Source organism: Falco biarmicus, chromosome 2 (genome assembly GCF_023638135.1).
Source record: "Falco biarmicus isolate bFalBia1 chromosome 2, bFalBia1.pri, whole genome shotgun sequence".
NCBI classification, from domain to species: Eukaryota; Metazoa; Chordata; class Aves; order Falconiformes; family Falconidae; genus Falco; species Falco biarmicus.
This window is the reverse complement of record NC_079289.1, coordinates 76,202,808-76,220,415: the sequence shown is the minus strand read 5'-3', so window position 1 is coordinate 76,220,415 and position 17,608 is coordinate 76,202,808. Positions and strand designations below refer to the sequence as shown.

At 42.8% G+C, this 17,608-nt stretch overlaps 1 protein-coding gene across 6 annotated transcripts in view; it reads left to right on the top strand.

The window, feature by feature from the left end:
- Nucleotides 1-16,716, top strand: part of RUNX1 (RUNX family transcription factor 1) — a 176,164-nt gene extending 159,448 nt beyond the window's left edge. For 3 of the 6 annotated variants that reach the window (XM_056329712.1, XM_056329713.1, XM_056329709.1), the window contains 2 exons: nucleotides 7,493-7,654; nucleotides 11,169-16,716. In XM_056329712.1, coding sequence (XP_056185687.1) covers nucleotides 7,493-7,654; nucleotides 11,169-11,662 — 656 coding nt within the window. In that variant the 3' untranslated portion in view covers nucleotides 11,663-16,716. Of the gene's footprint in view, nucleotides 1-7,474; nucleotides 7,655-11,168 lie in introns of all 6 variants that reach the window. The other 3 variants (XM_056329708.1, XM_056329710.1, XM_056329711.1) reach the window with 2 other exon arrangements.
- The last annotated feature ends 892 nt before the right edge of the window (nucleotides 16,717-17,608 follow it).

Sequence of the window (17,608 nt, the reverse complement as noted above, 5' to 3'; positions counted from 1 at the left end):
GACTGATAGGCACTGGCAGATCTGCATCATTTTCATCCTTAAGACCCTTTCTAGTGCAGTGCTGGAAAGAAATGAGCTTACACAGGAGATGAGTCAGGGGTAGATGATGCACAAAAACTGAATGCAAAGTACTGAATGAACAGCAGAAATGGTGCTCTGCACCCCAGCACCTAATCACATCACTCCCTGGCTGAGGTTTTCCATGGTCTTCTTTACTATACACTCAGTCCTTCTCAGGGCCTAGTACCCTCCTGTATGCACATACAGCACCTAGCATGCTTTGGGAAGTTCTGCATCAACTTTAAGCACCACAGCTAGAACAAACAGCCTCAGCAACTGTTTTTTGAAAGGTTTCTGCTTGAGGCTGATGTTTTTCTTCTTTATTCTCAAGAGTATGATGTCTCAGTGTGGAGGAGCTCCCTCATTCTCTTATCCCACAGGAGGTGTTTTTTCTAGAGGCTCAAATGCCTCTAGAACTTCTCTAGCCTCTGCAATACTCCACAAAACCACAGTAATATTGAAATAAAATGAAAGCAAACATTGAGGCAGGAGGTCACAGCCAAAGTATTCTCTCTTCCAGAGAATAGCTGGGGATTTGGGTGGCTCTTCCATCCACCCGCCTACCTTAAAAGTTTCCAGACATGCAACATATCTGTCACTGTTGTTCTCAACCAGAATAAGTCCCGTCACCTGTTAGCAATCTAAAAGGGGCTTATCAAGACAACGGAGAGGAGTGAATGCTCATCTCCTATAAATTTCCAGTGGATATTAGAAGGCTGTGAAAAACTTTCCCTGGAGGCAAATCAGAGCTCGCACCCACCTCTGTGAAACCTGCAGGTCTCCCAGCTGTTGTGCTGGGAGGTGGCTTTGTGGTGTGACAGTGGTTTCCACAGCCTGGCACATGGAGGAAAACCACCCTGCAGGGTGAAGTAGCTGCTGGTGGAATTTTACAGTTTGCTCTGTAATTTTCCAGCTCCTCATGTTCCAGCGCTAAGAGGTATGAGAATACCAGCCTTGTACTGCTGCTGCCACTGCCAGTGATGAACTTGTCCTTTGGAAAGTCCCCCTTATTTAAGCTACTGACTAATTCTTTCAGCTGCTGGGAGATGACACACCTTTTCATGGTGGTGCATTAGGCTGAGGATTTGCTGGGTCCCAAGAGAGGGAGGGAGATTGAGTCATTTCAGATGTCTTGCTTCAGAGAGAGAGTAGGTCAGACTCATGCAGGACCATATCATGGTCCCTTGCCCTCCTCACACCTTCACCTGAAGCTGCTGGGGCTAGAAGGTAATGGGAGAAAGCAAGTGGGAAGAAGAGGCATACACAGGCACGTAAGAGATGTTGACAAAGAGGGGGAGGAGGAAAGACTAAATGGAAGTTTTTAAGCAGGCGGCATCTCTCTCCTGAGTGCAAAACTACATGGAGTATTTCTGTGCTTATAGTCCATTTCCTCTATTAAGCAAGACACCTCTCTGAATGAACAAGTCTAATCAAGACCATTCCTGCCTTACACTCAAAGGAAGGGAAAGTCACACTGTAAAAACTGTTTCCCTTTGGAAAGATTAGCAAATGGGGAGAGCAGGGGGTGGGGGGGGGGGAGGGGGGGCATGGACAAATCCCAGACTCAGAAAAGCCTTTCAAAGCAGTTAAGGATCCAACTCTCTCCTTGTCTGCCTCTGAGTTTGACACCAGTAAACTAATCCCAACTTTCATTCACCCCATGTCTTTTGCCAGTTGCTGCCTTTAAAGTGCTTGCCAGGACGGTGGAGGAATTGCAAAGCTCGATGCTATGTGACTTTCAGGGTTTGTTGCGTATGACTGACAGAATTTTTTGCAACTTGAGAAAAAAAGTCTGGCAATAGCAGTGGCTATTTCGCAATTCATCTTGCTATGCCGAGGATGGGGGGGCAGTTACTGACATAGATGGTGTCTAATTAGCTACTTGAGGTACTCGGGGGATACTCCTGTGTCTCCCCTGACCCTGGCTTGGGAAAAATCACCTGTAGAAGGTAGTTTGTGCAGATAATTCTACTTTCAAGCAGGCAGGTGTCATTTCTGAGGCAGAGGGGAGAGGGAGGAGAGAGGACGCGCAGGCAGTCCATAAGTGCAGCTTGGCAGAAAGGGGAAGGTGGAAAGGCGGGCAGGCCGGCTGAGTCAAAGGCATACCTGCTCCCTCCCAGGCCACTGCCAGCTCCACCGCCATCCCTCCTCGCGCCACGGCGTACTGACTCACATCCTGCTGCTCCTTTCTGAAGCTTCCAGGAACATGCTGTATCATACTGAGATTTGGCCACGCAGCGCCTCTTGGCTGGGAGCAGGCAGCAATGTCTGACCTGCAGTGACACACAGAGAACCGTCTCCCTCTGCACGCCAAGGGCATAACACACATTCAGAGGTGTGCGAGAGCCAGCCCGGCGCAAGCCATGCGCATCCACATGAGCATTTTTCCTTTCAGCTCATAGGTACAGTGGGACCCGTTATTCAATTTGAATTCAAAGCTTAAAGCTTTTACTATGGCTAAAAAAATTTCTTTTCTGATCAGAATATAAAATCTTGCAGGGGATTTCTTTTAGACAGCTTGGTATGGATTGTTATACTTGTTATATAGAAACAATGAGGTGACAGACATTTTTCTACCATCTCAAGCAACGTCCTGACCCGGTACTATAAATCATTGTAGTCCCACTGAAACGTGCTGATTTATACCTTCCAAGTGCCTGACAGCTTCACGGTGTTTTCTTCTGGAGGGAGAGGAGGGTGGTGTTTTGCATTTTACAGTGTGTGCCCTCTCTGAAAGAGAGTCACATAGAAATAGCACCCCAGGACTTCATGTTTATTATGTCCCAGTGATTTCTATGTCCTGCACACTCACAATCAGTTTTTCAGACAGAAGGATGTTCTGTGCCAGCCCAGGAGATAACACTGTGGTTTTGACTGAGGTCTTGACCCATCAGCTTGCGCTCTGAGCACGAAGGGAGTTCTTCTCTGTTTGTGTTTGACTATCAGTAATGACTTTGGAAGCCAAAATATGCCCGGTGTCACACTAGGACAACTCCATTGTCCAGCAGGTGTTTGTTAGCCCTGCTTAACCGTGCCGGTTCTGCTGAGCAAGGGTACCTTCGGGTCTGGGTGTATACATCTCTTCGGACATACTAAGCCCAAAACCTAGCATTGTACCAGCAACTGAGATGAAAATTAACTGTATCCCGGCCAAAACTATGACGGATAACCGCGGAGCCCGGAGCTGCCCCTAAGGGAGATGCTACTCCCGCGCAGTGCCTGCGCAGAGCGGAGCTGCGGTTCGCGCCGGCGGCGTCCCGGGTGGCAGCGACTCTCCGGTGTTAGGCAAGGTCGCACGGAGGGCCGTGACGGCGCCGGGAGGGCTCCGCCGGGCCGGGTGTTCCCCGCGGGTCCCGAGGGCCGCCGCGCTCCCCGCCGGCGCTGGGGCCCGGCAGCCGCCGGCCGTGCTGGGCCGCCCCGGGACGCGCCGCCGGCCGCCGCCGTTGCCCGGTCTGCACCGCCACCTACTGATGCGCGGGGCCCGCCGCGCCGCTCGGCGCAGCAGCCGCCGGCCGCCTCCCAGGCTTTCCATTTTCCACGGCGAAAACGGCTGGCAAAATGCTAAATACCGGGACCAGAGGGAGCGTCATGCAACGGGGAGACGGGCCTTTTCTCTTTCCAGCGAGTCTCTAACCGAGGCTCGTTTCATTAAACTATTAAACATTATGCAACATTTGTACAGCTTAATTACAACTTTTTAAAACAAGCCGAACGCAACCTTTCTGCGGCAATAAAACATGACGAGGCATGAAAGATGGTTCAATACTTTCTGCTTAATAGCTCGTTAGGCATGAGGCTAGAGGCCGAGAGCTCGTGACTACACAGCAAGGTGTGAATTATTGCACCATAATTCTCGCCCTGGAGTGCTTTATTGCAATTAATAACTGTTTTCATGTTTTAAATACATTTTCTCACACCATAAAAAGCAGAAATGGAAAGTACTTGCTAATGGGAGAAATACCAGGGAGGATTGGGCACAGATCGCCAACTGGAGCAACTTCTTTGGTTTCATGCTATTTTGATCTGCTTTTAGATGATTTTGGAATCCTGTTTGGCTTTAAAACTGTGTGGATCCGAAACCCTGTTATTTCCCTTTGTTGAAGCAGCTCTCCCTGCAAAGCTCTTCACAGACATTCTGAGTTGGGAAGCAGCTCCCCTTTATTTGCAACATATTTGCACCAAATTAACTTCAGCCACACAAAGCCACACATTCAGTTCCCCATACCAAGCCACTAACTTCTGAGGTGTGTACCTCTTTATTTTGAAAGAGGAAAGGGATGGACTCAGAAAGAGCTTGTGGCCTTTTTCTGTAGCCTAGTCCTGTGGCAAATTCCCATTCCAGCTTAATTTTGGGTAACCTGAAAGCTGAAGAAAAGCAGATAGCACAAAAATAAAATGCTGTTGGAGGCCCCTGATCCAGACCCTACTGAAGCTGCTGGAAATGCAAACCTTGCCTTTACTGGGAGCTGCCTCTGCCTTTTGATACTGAAATGGTGCCATAAACATGCTATCCCAGTCCACTTGTTATTAAAAAACTGTAAAGGTGATGCCTGGGGTTAGTCAGCACAACCTGCTTTAATATGTGTATGTAGTATAATGCACTGTATTAACATCACTGAAGAGACTGCAACTTGTTAAGCAGTCTGATGTCAAAAAGCCAATCTTTAAGAGCAAATACAGGGGTTGGGAATACAGGTACCAAGACAGAAAATTGATTGGTAGCTTGAACTTTCACTTAAGAAAGACTTAATGGGATGAGGAGATTAATAATGGGGGTCTCTCGGGCTGTCTGTCACTGTTTCAAGTACCCCAGAGGTTAGTAATAACAGCAAATGGATGAGGCAGGTCAGGTACCTCGGTAGTCTCTTTCGGGATGTTTCTAGACATGTACTTGGTCCATTATCCGGTTTCTAGTCGGGACACAGCACAAAGCTAATTCTAGTAGCACTAAAAGAAAGAAAAGATATTTAAATGTAGTCTTGTCAGTGTTTGGCAAATCCATGACAAGGTCTTGCTTCCTCTTCTGCCACCGCGGCGGCTGCTGCACCTTCTCTGCATCTTCTTACTGTTGTTCATGTGTTTATTGCACTTGGAGCTGACTTATGGACCAGGATCCTATGTGTGCTGGGCAAGGTACAGAATAGAACCGGGTCTCTTGTCCTGAAGAGCTAGCAATGTAAGAAACAGGAGGAAAGTGGCGGACAGAGCTGCCCCGCTATGCAATGATAGTTTGTAACAGGAGGAAACAGACAGTAACGTTCTCTCCTTTCAGCCTGAAAAACAAGGATGGGTGGCAGCACCCCCTTCACACATACCCAGATTGCTCTGAAGACAGACTTTTCGCCTCTTCTCTGTACTGCTGAGACCTAAGGACAGAGCACCTGAAAGCAGGTGATAAAACACTTCCAGCCAAAGGGGTTCAATGGCTTCTGCAGTGGCAGTGTTGAACAGAGCCCTTGGGAAGAGAGGTGACAGAGGGGAGGCTCTGTCATCTGTGGCATCAGCTTTGGCAGAGCACACTGAGGGCTCCCCGGGCAGGAGGACTAGCCGGGGGAATTTCCATTCCTGGGCTGGGATGCCTCCAGCGCATGCATCACAATTCTAGTACTCGTCTGCATTGCTGAACTGAAATCAATGGGATTGTGTGCTGAAATAAGGGAGAATGATTTAATTAACCCCGTTTCAGAATTGAAACTCACAGTGTCGTGTCATTACAATGCTTACTCTGTTGATGCTTTTTGGTATTTATCCTAATGCTAACCCTGGAGACTGAATTCCCTCATCTGTCTCCCTGTCATCTTTCATACACACTGACCATACATTAACAATGAGATGATGTTGTAATTCAGAATAAGACAGGCTTTGTGCCTATGTCTTTGTTTGTTTCTACTGAAGTCCATTTAATGCAATTGGATGTTGCTTTTAAAACAGCATGAGTCAACTGAACTTATTTTTAAGGAAGCCTGCCTGAAAAAACATTAAATATTAATAATATCTGGATTTGAATATGTTACTCAGCAGAAAAATTGTTACAAGACTTTAGTTCATTCTGCAAGTGGCTTCATTAGTTATTTTTTAAATGCTTGGAGTTTTGTATAAATCTTCCCTTCTAAACAGATGAAACAAACAAAATGCAAAACTCATCTCCATAAAGCACAACAAAATAATAATTTCCAGATGAGCTTTCTGATGGAAGATCAAAGTCCTTCATCTCAGACTTGGGAAATTTCCCTTCCATGCTGGTATCAGTTTTATCTGAATGCATGCAGTTCATCCCACATTTGTTTTTTCAAAAAGGCAGTTAGCTAGACGAAGCTGCAGGAAAAAGCTCTTGGAGCTGAAGAAAGTAGAAAAGATTTTACTAAAAATAATTTTAAAAATTCTGGGTAGGTAAGGGGGGAGGAATCTTTCCCACTTTGACTTATAAAAAAATTAAGACATTTCAATACACTGAAAAATGCCAGCTTAATATGCGAAGATGAAATGAGCAGAAAAGAGTTGTTTCTGTATTGGTGCAACTGGTTTGGACAAACTCCCTGCTGTGCATCTGTGATTTCAAATGTCAGCAAAAGTAGTCATGTGGCTAGAAAATAATAGGTGTTTCTTCCGTAAATGTTTTATGCATCTGTGCATTTTGAGATTTTGCTTCCAAGAAGAGCAGTTTCTACAGAAATCTTCTACTGGTAGGGTGCCTGCATTTTCATCTTAGCAGTGCCATAGAGTCGGTGTAAGGCTTTTTGTTTCTGAAGTTCAGCCACTGCTAGTAGATGTACCCATCACTCTGAATTGTATTTCTGTATTTTAGTCTATACAAAATAGATGTACAAAATACCTGTTCATTTCATTAAGTCTGGGATTTTCAAAAGACTGAGGAAGTCAAATTCCCCAGTCCTATTCATCCACTTAGGAGGCTGCCTTCTGGAGGACCCTAGTTTCATTCTCCATATCTCTCTCTCTCTCACACACACACACACACACATTTTCATCTTGTTTTTTTCTCTCTACTTACACGCTTGCAGAGAAACACTCATGGTTCCATATTTTTATCTTCTTGGTACCTTACACAACATGCCTTTTTGGCTAAAAGGGCTGTGAACACACAGCCCAAAATACTAATGCATCTCTGTATTGAATAATCTTTCACTTTGGAAAGCTTAATCTGCTTTTCCCTGACTGCTTTTACCTGCCCATCATCAATGTGAAATATCAAAAAGCTTCACAAGAAAAAAATCAACCGAACAAAACTCACAGATGCACAAATAATATTTTAGAAAGCAATTCATCTGAAGGTCTCATGACAAAGGGGATTATGGAACTGAAATGTAATTATCTTGGCATTTAAGTTTCTATTTCCACCATGTAGTTTCGTTCAGATATTTGATTGCAAAGTTTTATCATTCAAAACAGCCTATAGGTCTTTTTTTCATTGCAGACACAAGGCAAGTACAGCCATCTCCACCATGGTCCTACGACCAGTCCTACCAGTACCTGGGCTCCATTGCCACCCCCTCCGTGCACCCTGCCACGCCAATATCACCCGGCAGGGCTAGCGGCATGACATCCCTCACCGCAGAGCTTTCAAGCCGGCTGTCAAGTAAGTACCTAAAAGTTAGTCCCCCCACACTGAGCCTCATCAAAGCCTCAAGGCTGGCTCCAATGCAAACCGGTTGCAATGTCCCAAGGTGCTGCCGCAGCTTTTCTCCAGTTGCAGCGTAGCCTACTGTGGGCCCTGTGCAGCAAGCCTTTTCTCCAACACTTTGCTGGGATTTGTGCAAAGAGTAAAGAAATACAGTTTGGAGCCCAACATATTGTCAAAAAAGAAGAAAAAAGAGGAGAAAGCAGCACTTTGAAGATGTATGGAACTATAAAAATAGTTTGGAGTGCTGAAGAGCTGTCGTATCTGCCAAGAAATGAATGCCACAGATATTTCAGTTCTGTTTCCTTCCCTTGCTCTAAATTCAGACCAGAGCACAGCAGGTTATGGGTGGACACACTGACTGCAGGATGGTGGAGTCTGACATTTTAAGTGTTGCGCTGGATTGTCTTGTTACATCTTCGTCAAATTGTACTGCAGAGCTTTACAAGCCAGCATAAAAATATAGCATGGAAGTGAAAGCTACCCCCCTGGTTTCCACCATACTCGACTGACCATCTGCTGACTCTAACCCACACATATTGAACCAATATGTGTGTGTTCAATAACAGGAATTTTCTTAAAATGAATGAGAGCCATATAATTCAAATTTGCATATAGCTTTTTCAAAAATATCTTCTTTGGCCGCACATATTGCTCTCATTTGAGTACTCAGGGCTTCTTCTAAGATCAGAGAGAATCACTTGAACGTGCTCCAGCCTGTTCTATTGTTGTCATATAGAGACTGCTTTGAAAGACTCACAGGGACAATGCCCACAAAAGTAAATTATTTGTTAGGTCTGGGTGCTAATTACATCTTAGAGATAGCTGAAAATACAGGAAACCTTTCAGAAGAGAAAAAAAGGAAATTCCTTCTTTTAAAAAAGTCTATAAAAATTCTCATTCTTTATTTATACTTTTCTTTTTAAATTAAAAATTCCTTTTTACTTTCTCCCCTGTGTTTCCCTCCCTTTGCACTCCTTTCTACTGACAAAATGCAGAAACAGAGAAAACAGAGAAGGATGAAAAAAGATCTTCATAGCAACCAGATAATTTCAAGTAAAGCAAATTATTTCATCAAGATTTTTACTTAGAAAAGTAATTTTTCTTGACATAATTGTTTGAAATCAATATTTACCAGCTATTTTGATTTTCAAACCTATACAGGGGTGCCTGATGCATGTGTACTTGTGGGTGTGGATATGTGAATCAGACTGAATGGAGATGTTAATCACATTTTACCTTTACCAGTGTGGCAACTGAGGTTACACTTAGAGTGAAGGCACTTGGTATTGAAATGAGCTATTTTTTTGTATTGCTGTAGCACCCAAATGTCGTCATTGTGTACCAGGGCCCTTATTATGCTGTGCGCAGTATGAGCACCAAAGTCTTCCATGGGGGCTGCCCCCAGGAGCTCAGTCTAACAGGAGATAGCCATGTATGTATGGAGTAACTGCATCCTGTGTTTCTTTTGTGGCGCATGGTGAGTGTGGAGGTAGAGGACCGGTCCTAGGGCTTGTTAGTGCTTGTTGTGCCCATGGTCAAAGTGATTTACCTTGGGGCAGCTGTAGTTTCTCCGTGATTTCCGAAGGAACCTAGAAGAGCTTCATTCACATGTCAGCATTCATTCTTTCCTGTCTTAATTCTGTACATGGGGGCTGACCTCTACCCATCTTAAATGTGTTTTATAATGCTTCCAAAATATTGCTCCTATATTAAATGTCTTCCGGTATTCCTATAAAAATCTTCCACAATATTTTCTCCCCATTCCCATTACTGTCACACATATTTGCTGTCTATCTGAGGAATTCCTCCTTGTCAGAACAGAAAGCAAATCTGAGGGTTTATTTAGGCCCTACCACCTAAAGACACAGTGCCTCAAAAGAAAAAGCAAAGGTATGGGACATACTTGAAACACATTGTCATTAAGTCTCATTATTCTGCTTTTTGCCAAACTAGGCAGAAGAAACCTTCATCTCATAAGTGATGTGTCCAGGCAGTTTCAAGAAGTTTGATTTCTTTCTCAGGAATGAGGTGTGAAAGTACCATTTAAGATCCAGCAGTTTGTCAGATGCCATCTTCAACCTTAGCTCCTCTGAAGCTCCTGCCATCCCATACTATAGTGTATCTTTGCCATGTTAAATCTAAAGGTGCTGGGGTCTAGGGCAAGGAAATATGTTCAGGAGTTCCATTAATCTTCCAGAAAAGAATGGAAGGAAAACAAAAAAGAAGCATACAGCATGCATAAGAGCTTTTCTAAGAAATTTACAGAAATTCATCAAAGTGTGCTGGTTGTGTCATTGATGAGCTTTCAGAACTTGGTGCTGGAGTGTGTCTGCTCTCGCTTTAAATCCGGTCAGAGCCAAGAGCTTTGTTTTCTTTCTGCTGCTTCTCATGAGTATTTCCTTCAGCGCATGGCTCCTCTTCTGCAGACTCCACGCCTTGTCTGACAAAGAAGTTGTCTTCTGGAAAGATATTTTCTTAATTATTATTGTTGTTATTTTAATCATGCATAGCTGCCAACTCTAGGGACTGACACCTTCCATTAATCTGAGTCATGATGAAGATCCTGCCTAAAGAGGCCATTATCTACTCTGCTTGTTTAATCCAGGAAGGATTTAACACCAGGGAAGGAGATGATGGGACCAGACATACTTGCCCTGATGTCAGACAAAGCAAAGCAGATTTTGACTGTCTTATAAAACATTTCACTTAACAGAATGAGAAAGGCTTCTAGCACACACAAAAAAAAAAACAGAAAAAAGGCCAACCCCCAAATACATCATTTTGCTTTAAAAAGGCAGTACTGTTGTTGTCCTTTTTTACATACTCATTAGGGCCAAGATTTTCAGAAGTTAGTAACAATTATGTAGACGTTATATGAGGCCCCAGATACGAAGACCTTAAATGAACCTGATTTATCTTGAGTTTGGTAGTGTTGGGAGTCAATGGGGAACTGCTCTTTTCAGTGCTGAGAGCACGTTCGTGTACCGGAAGGACAGTCTCTGCACCATGGAGCTTCCCATTTGAGTCAGAAAATGAAACTGGAGGCATGGAGAGACTATGCAGCAGCTGGACAGCTTATATTTAGGTACCATCAGTGCCCCTGGTGAGTCAAGTGATGCTGGGCAAGGAGCTTGAGATCGTGTCCCTCTTCCCCATCCACCTGCTGAGGATGAGGACACTCTGAAGTGTAAATTAGTGCTGTAAGGTCTCTAAGAGTGGACACATACACATACAAAACAGGGCGAGAGCTTGGCACTCCTCTTTAATTGCTGCTTTTCTAAAATTAATCCAGAACAACCAGATCTATGAGCATTACAATGACTGCATTAGAGAGCAAGTGAGGGATAGGGCTGTTCTGGCCATGTCAGTTGACCATAGATCACAGTTTCGATGTTGGTTATTGCCTTGAACAGGTGAGCCTCCGTTCTGCCAGCTCAACAGTTCTCTGTCTCCCTTCCCCACCACCCAGGTGCTTCTGACTTGACACCATTCAGTGACCCCCGGGTGGGAATCGACCGCTCCTTCTCCGCGCTCCCCTCCATCTCTGACCCTCGGATGCACTACCCAGGAGCCTTCACCTACACGCCGACACCCGTCAGTTCAGGGATAGGAATCGGTATGTCTGCCATGTCCACAGCCACAAGATACCACACTTACCTCCCACCTCCCTACCCTGGCTCATCGCAGGCCCAGGGCAGCCCGTTCCAGACCAGCTCGCCCTCCTACCACCTCTACTACGGAACCTCCGCTGGCTCCTATCAGTTCTCCATGATCTCAGGGGGAGATCGGTCCCCCCCACGCATCCACCCACCCTGCACCAACGCCTCCACAGGATCAACGCTCCTCAACCCCAACCTCCCCAACCAAAGCGATGTGGTCGAGGCAGAAGGGAGCCACAGCAACTCCCCCACTAACATGGCGACCACAGCGAGGCTAGAGGAAGCAGTGTGGCGACCATACTGAATGAATTTTAAGTAGTTATGGATCAGGACTAATGTGCTTTCCATTTCCCGGTGCCCATAGGTATCCCATAAACACCTGTCTTACTTATGGGCCCTGCCATGTTCACACATCACTTTCAGAAGCAAACCCTCCAGAAGTCAGCGCTCCCAGGAGTGGTGGCGTGTATTAGCCAGCCCCTGGCAAAGCGATGTTGCTCCAGCAAAGCATCCCTCACAGGGGGCTGAGCTTCTAGAAAGGAGGACACCTGAGATGGTGGTCCGGAGGGAGTGAGGGTGGGTAGAAAGGTACCTAGTCTGTTTCCAGGCCTGTGGCTTTCTAACGTGCCTGGGCTTGAAGGTCTCCACAGCCCTAAAGAGAGTTTTGGTTCAATTCTATTTTTAAGACTTAAAACCTAAAAAAATCTTAGTGAGTTTACTGCATCTTATGGACATATTAACTGTAAGGAAGTATAGGAAGATTCCCAGAGGGAAACTGTGAACGCTTCTGTTTTAGCAATGCTGTGAATGAGAGGTTTTATATGTTGGACTTCATTCTTTCATTCTTTTTTTTTTTAAAAAAAACCATGTTGTATATTCCAAAGAATATGGAATTTTTTATTGCTGGGGGTTTTTGTGTTGTTTAGGGTTTGGGGTTTTTTTGTTTTTTAGGATGCAGCTCATCCTGCTTTGCATCTAATTTGTTTTATTTCTCTTGGCACCTTATAAATTGCGAAAAAAAAAAAAGATTTTGCTTTTTTTTTGTTTTAATCATGCTTGCTTCTTTCTTGCTTTGTCAACTGAAAGAATCAGCCCCCTTTTCAATGAGTTAATTTAACTTTTTTCTCTTGGACTTTTTTTTATAATACAACGGCTACAGCCTTGGGTCATTTTCAACTACTGTACTACTTTGATGAGTTCATTGATATTTATGCTTGATATTTAGACTTTTCTTATTTGTTGATACTATTATTATTTAAATATGCCTATATTAAAAAAGATCAGCAATTGCCTTTTTTGGTAGCAGCCAAAGTCAAATTTATCACATTGAAAAACGCTGGAATAACGATGGGTAAAGTGACTTCCTAATTACCTAGAAATATTGTTTACAATTGTCTCACTCTCATTTTAATCAGCTAAGTGAGCTCAGATGCTCAAAGGCTTTAGGTGCCCAGCTCCCACTGAAATGATTTAGGCACCTAAATCCCTGTGAACTTCTGTACTCTTCCACACAGTGGAGTCACCTCTCCCTACTCCTTCCTCACTTCTCCTACATCACCAGTGGTGAACCCCAGGATCAGTAATCAGGATGTACATATTCCATAAGGCAGACTCAAGTTTCTCTAACTAAATACATCCCCATATGGCCCCATTCTGCTCCCGAGCTTGCCTAGGCTTCCTCACAGTGCCAGTGGAGGCCTCCTAGTCTTTCAAAAGTGAAAGCCAACAGGCAGTTAGCATGGCAAGGATGAAGTCCTGGCTCTGATGGAATCTGTGTGAGATTTGCTCCCAGCTCAGCAGAGCCGAGATTTCTGCACAGTACAAAAGCCATGTCCCAGTCTGCTGGAAAATAGATCAGCTCATGCATCACAACTAGAACTGAAGAGGGTTTTCAAGCTCCTCTGGAAAGCAGGCTAGCAAAGAAGGGGCCTTAACAGTTCTGTCACCATCTTCTGAGGGAAGCGGAAGGGTATTTAAAACTGGTGCATACAATATTCTGTCCTGTAGCAAATATACAAGGCTTATACTAACAGCATGTTTAATACAGAGTTGTCATGGTTGCCCATCGTTACAGCACAAACATATCAGATGTCACTGTAAAGTTTATGGCACTATTTTATTTGAGGGTTTGGTCTGAATGCAGTTGTTGTACTACTCATTAATTACAAACTGCTGATGTTGACATGTGTGCGTTCCAAATTAGCTGATTATTATTTAATGTACCTCTTAAATGAGCAAAACAATTGCAGGTCAACTCAGAGAGTATTTGAAAGCAGGACTTCAGATCAGTGTTTGATGTTTAAAAAAAGTTAAAAGGATTCAAATTAAAAAGATCCTTGGCTGCAGGCAGCAAAACAGCTGGACTTATTTAAAACAATTTGTTTTTCAAGTTTTCTTTTTTTTTTATATGATTTTGCTTCTTTGTTTAAGTCAGATGCAGTAGCACTTTGGTATTGAAAAGTTACAAATTGAAGAATTTACATTGACAATAAGGTCATTTTTGTGCAGAAAAAAGGGAGTGTTTCAAGAGATCTCAACAAAATTGCAAAATGTTTCTGTTAAAATACATGCATAGCCTTGTGCTTTTCATTTAATATAATATTCTTCATAATTCTCTAGAGTTTGCTCTGAACAAAAAAGGCATAAACCATCAAAATTCTATCAGAACAGTTAAAAATACATTTTGGAAGTATGGAGACCTTGCTGAATATGGAAATACAGAGACCCTACCTGCTGTGACATTTACGTAGTTGGAATCTCACCTCTTCAGTAGCCTAAAAAAAAGTCCTTCATCACTGAACAGTAGCTCTGTTGCAGAATCCACCTTACACATTCTCTGGTACTGTGCAATTAAAATCATCATTTACTACAGCTCTCACATCTGCCTTGTGACTGGACCACCCAAGTGCATAGTACTGTGAGCATGAAGCTAGAACTGAGGGAGAGGAGAGGACCGCAGAGGGGCCAGATGCCTCACCGCAGAGGGCAGGGCTGCCATGGCCGGGTGACTTCGGCCCAGTGGCAGAAGTGAGGTTGATGTGGTTAGTACACGCACGGGCCTGTTGCCGCAGCCTGCTTTCTGCTAAAGCCCTTTGCCCCTTTTATCCCATAGTATACTACACACTTTTGAAACTAAAAGGTCAGGTATTCACAAGAATGGGGAGCTGGCATCTCTTAGCCTGGAGATTAGATCCCACAGTGAACATTTCTTATGTCTACACATCTACTTTCTTTACACTTATCCTAAAGGTGAAGTTTAATTTTACTCTCTCTGGTGTGAACAGGATGAGAAACTGGTCACCACACGCTTATCCTGTGACTTTACTGACATGTAACAAAACCTGGGATTTCCCAGTGTCTTACTTGGGATAACTGCCAGCAATTAAACATTTGAATCGAACCTTTTTGTGTATGTCGTGCACAGTGCAAAGCAGCACCCTCTTCAGAGGAAAAGCTAAGTTCATTATCCCTCACAATTAGTCTGTTTAATCTCTGTGGGTTTCAGTGTATTCACACAAGTGCTTGTAAGAAACCACAGTCCACTCAAATCTATATTTTTGTAGCCATTCCCTGTCCCAGTAAGGACAGCAAAGATCTTCAAGGCTGTAAAAATGCTCTCATGTCAATCCTCTTGCATCTTGAGAGCACTTAAGAGACAGGAGGAGTACATTTGGATAAAACATTTCCCTCATTCACATGTCTCCAAATTACAGTATATATTTATATTTTGAATATATATATAATATATATATATTTATATAGATTTATCATCCTGGTAGCTGAATGGAATAAAAAAAAAAACTATTGCGCTTCTGTTCACAAGTTGCAGTCAGCAGAGTGCCTTAGATACCTTCCCCTACAGAAATACAGTTAATGGCAGTCCTTACTATCCACTTGTGTGTTCCTCTCACATGATACAACTCATTGTCCAGATGCAGCTGTACCAAAAAACTTCAAAGTAAATACATGGCTCGGCACTCATTTGCTCTAAGGCCCATTACTTTGCTCTCAAACAACATTTATGCTCACTCAAGAGTTCCTGCTACACTCCTATACTGATGTACAGGAGCTTTAGTGCAAGGGGGAGTCAAATGCAGAGTGCATCCCTGCTATGAAGGATTTGATTTGTAGAATTATGCCAAATTTATCTGCTGGAAAGGAGAAAAACCCTTTCTTCTAAATGGCCCACAGTCTTTGCCAGAGTGTTCTGAACTGCCTGCACTCTTGAAACATTCATCACTGCTTTCTGGGTGACCTATTCCATTGATGTATTTGAAGATTCAGGAGAAGTGGATCATTTTTATATTTGAGCAAAACACTTGCTTGTTTTCCTGCATCATAACATTTTTGTATTTTATTTTTGTTAACCTTGCTTGGTCAGTACCAATCACTTGGCATATTTCTCCTTGTCCTAAGAGGGTTGCATCAACAGAGTTACTTGTATTTATGTATGTAAATAGATTTCAAAAGCTTCATAGCAAAATATTTAGTGCTTGTAATTACTCTGCATTTTTTTCATTTTTCTGTGTTTTTAATGAACTTACCTTTGTGTTTGCTTAAATACTGTAGTGAGACTTATTTCTTTCCAAATTAGTTATTTTAGGCTTCAAGATTAACAACATTTTATTCACTTTTGTAAACAGTTATAGCATGGTCTCTATTCAACATTCTTCACTTTTTTGTGGTAGGGGAGAAATGAATGTGCAAAAATCTGTGGGTTATTTGTGGTATTCTGGGTTTGACAGTTACACCTTTCTTTAAAACAAAAACTAAACTTTCAGTCTGAGGTGGCTGTATGGTAAGTCTGAGGGGAGGACACAGCGGAGATGCACTCCTATCAGAATAGCATCAAAGTGTGTTTGTTCAGCATTTACTGGCTATGTTTACAAAACAGATGCTGCAGCATCCTGCAACAGTCACATTTTCCCTTGACACTGTCATGCTGAACATTTCCAGAAGGGGAAACTACCAGGTTCTGGAAGTTTGCTTTTTTGTTTTTGATTGCAGGGGATTCTTCTTTGGGGATGGGAGGGTGGGGGGGAAGGGAGCTGCTGTATTTTGGAACCCGGTAGGAAAAGAGAATAGAGTAGATTTTTTTCCCCCACTACAGGAAGTCTCTAGATACCACGTCAGAGTAGACTCTTGCTGTACATAGGAATGGCTGTGTCCAGCACCATGGGAGGATTCATTACAACTAGCACACAGAGCAGCTGGACTGCTGCGTTAGTTCTAATGAAGACTTTCTTTCTTTCGTTCTTTTCTTTCTTTCTTTCTTTCTTTCTTTCTTTGTACCACAGTTTCCTCTGTAAAGTCAATATCATAATTAGTGTGAATGATAAATAAAATGTTTGACAAGTATGCACATTGGCCTGGTGCGTTCTTTCATCAAGGAGAAAACAACTCTCAGAGAAAGAGGAACCATCAGAAAAAAGGTATTGACTGTATATCACTCACAACATCAGTAATATGTTTACATATTTTTTTTTTAAACTGATTTCTTTCTTTTTTAACAAAAACAAAACAAAACAACAACAACAACAACAATGGGGCATTTTCCTGCTGTGGAGTGACCTGGCAAAAGGCCTTCAATCCTATAGGACTGAAATGAGACTTTGCAGGTATAGAAGCCTAGTAATTGTATTATATGTCTAGTTTCTTGATGAAATTTAAGTATTTCAAGGTCATCTACAGCTCTTACTTTTCTTCCTTAATCCTTTGTTTCTTGGATTGGATCCTTTTTGATATTAATGAGTTGAACCTTAATTCAGGAACACCAAAACAGATAGTTTGAGGTCATATTACTTATGAGATACATCGGTTGTTTTTCTCTTTAAATAAATAATGAAGCAGCAGTGTTAATGAAACATTAATATTGGGGGAAGAAAGCTTTCAAAATGAGAAAAAAACTGAGAGTCAATATTGAAAGTTCAGTCTGAAAGCCTCTGTATCTATGCATATGTAGATACATATATAAACTTCTAATATTGGCCTTACAAAACATATTGCATTATATTAAAGAAGCTTTCAGTAATACCCTTTGCACAATAATGTACATATACAAAGATGAACTTGCATCTAGTACTCCCAGAGAAGTGAAAAAAAGCAAACTATTAAGGTATATTTTTTTTCTGACAACCTGTCAGGTAGCACTCCATCTCTCAAATGGTAATTCATATTATCTTTTTAAAATTAGGGCCAAGACACTGAGAGAAAAAAGTTACTAAATTCCAGGTACTTCTTCAGTGTTTAG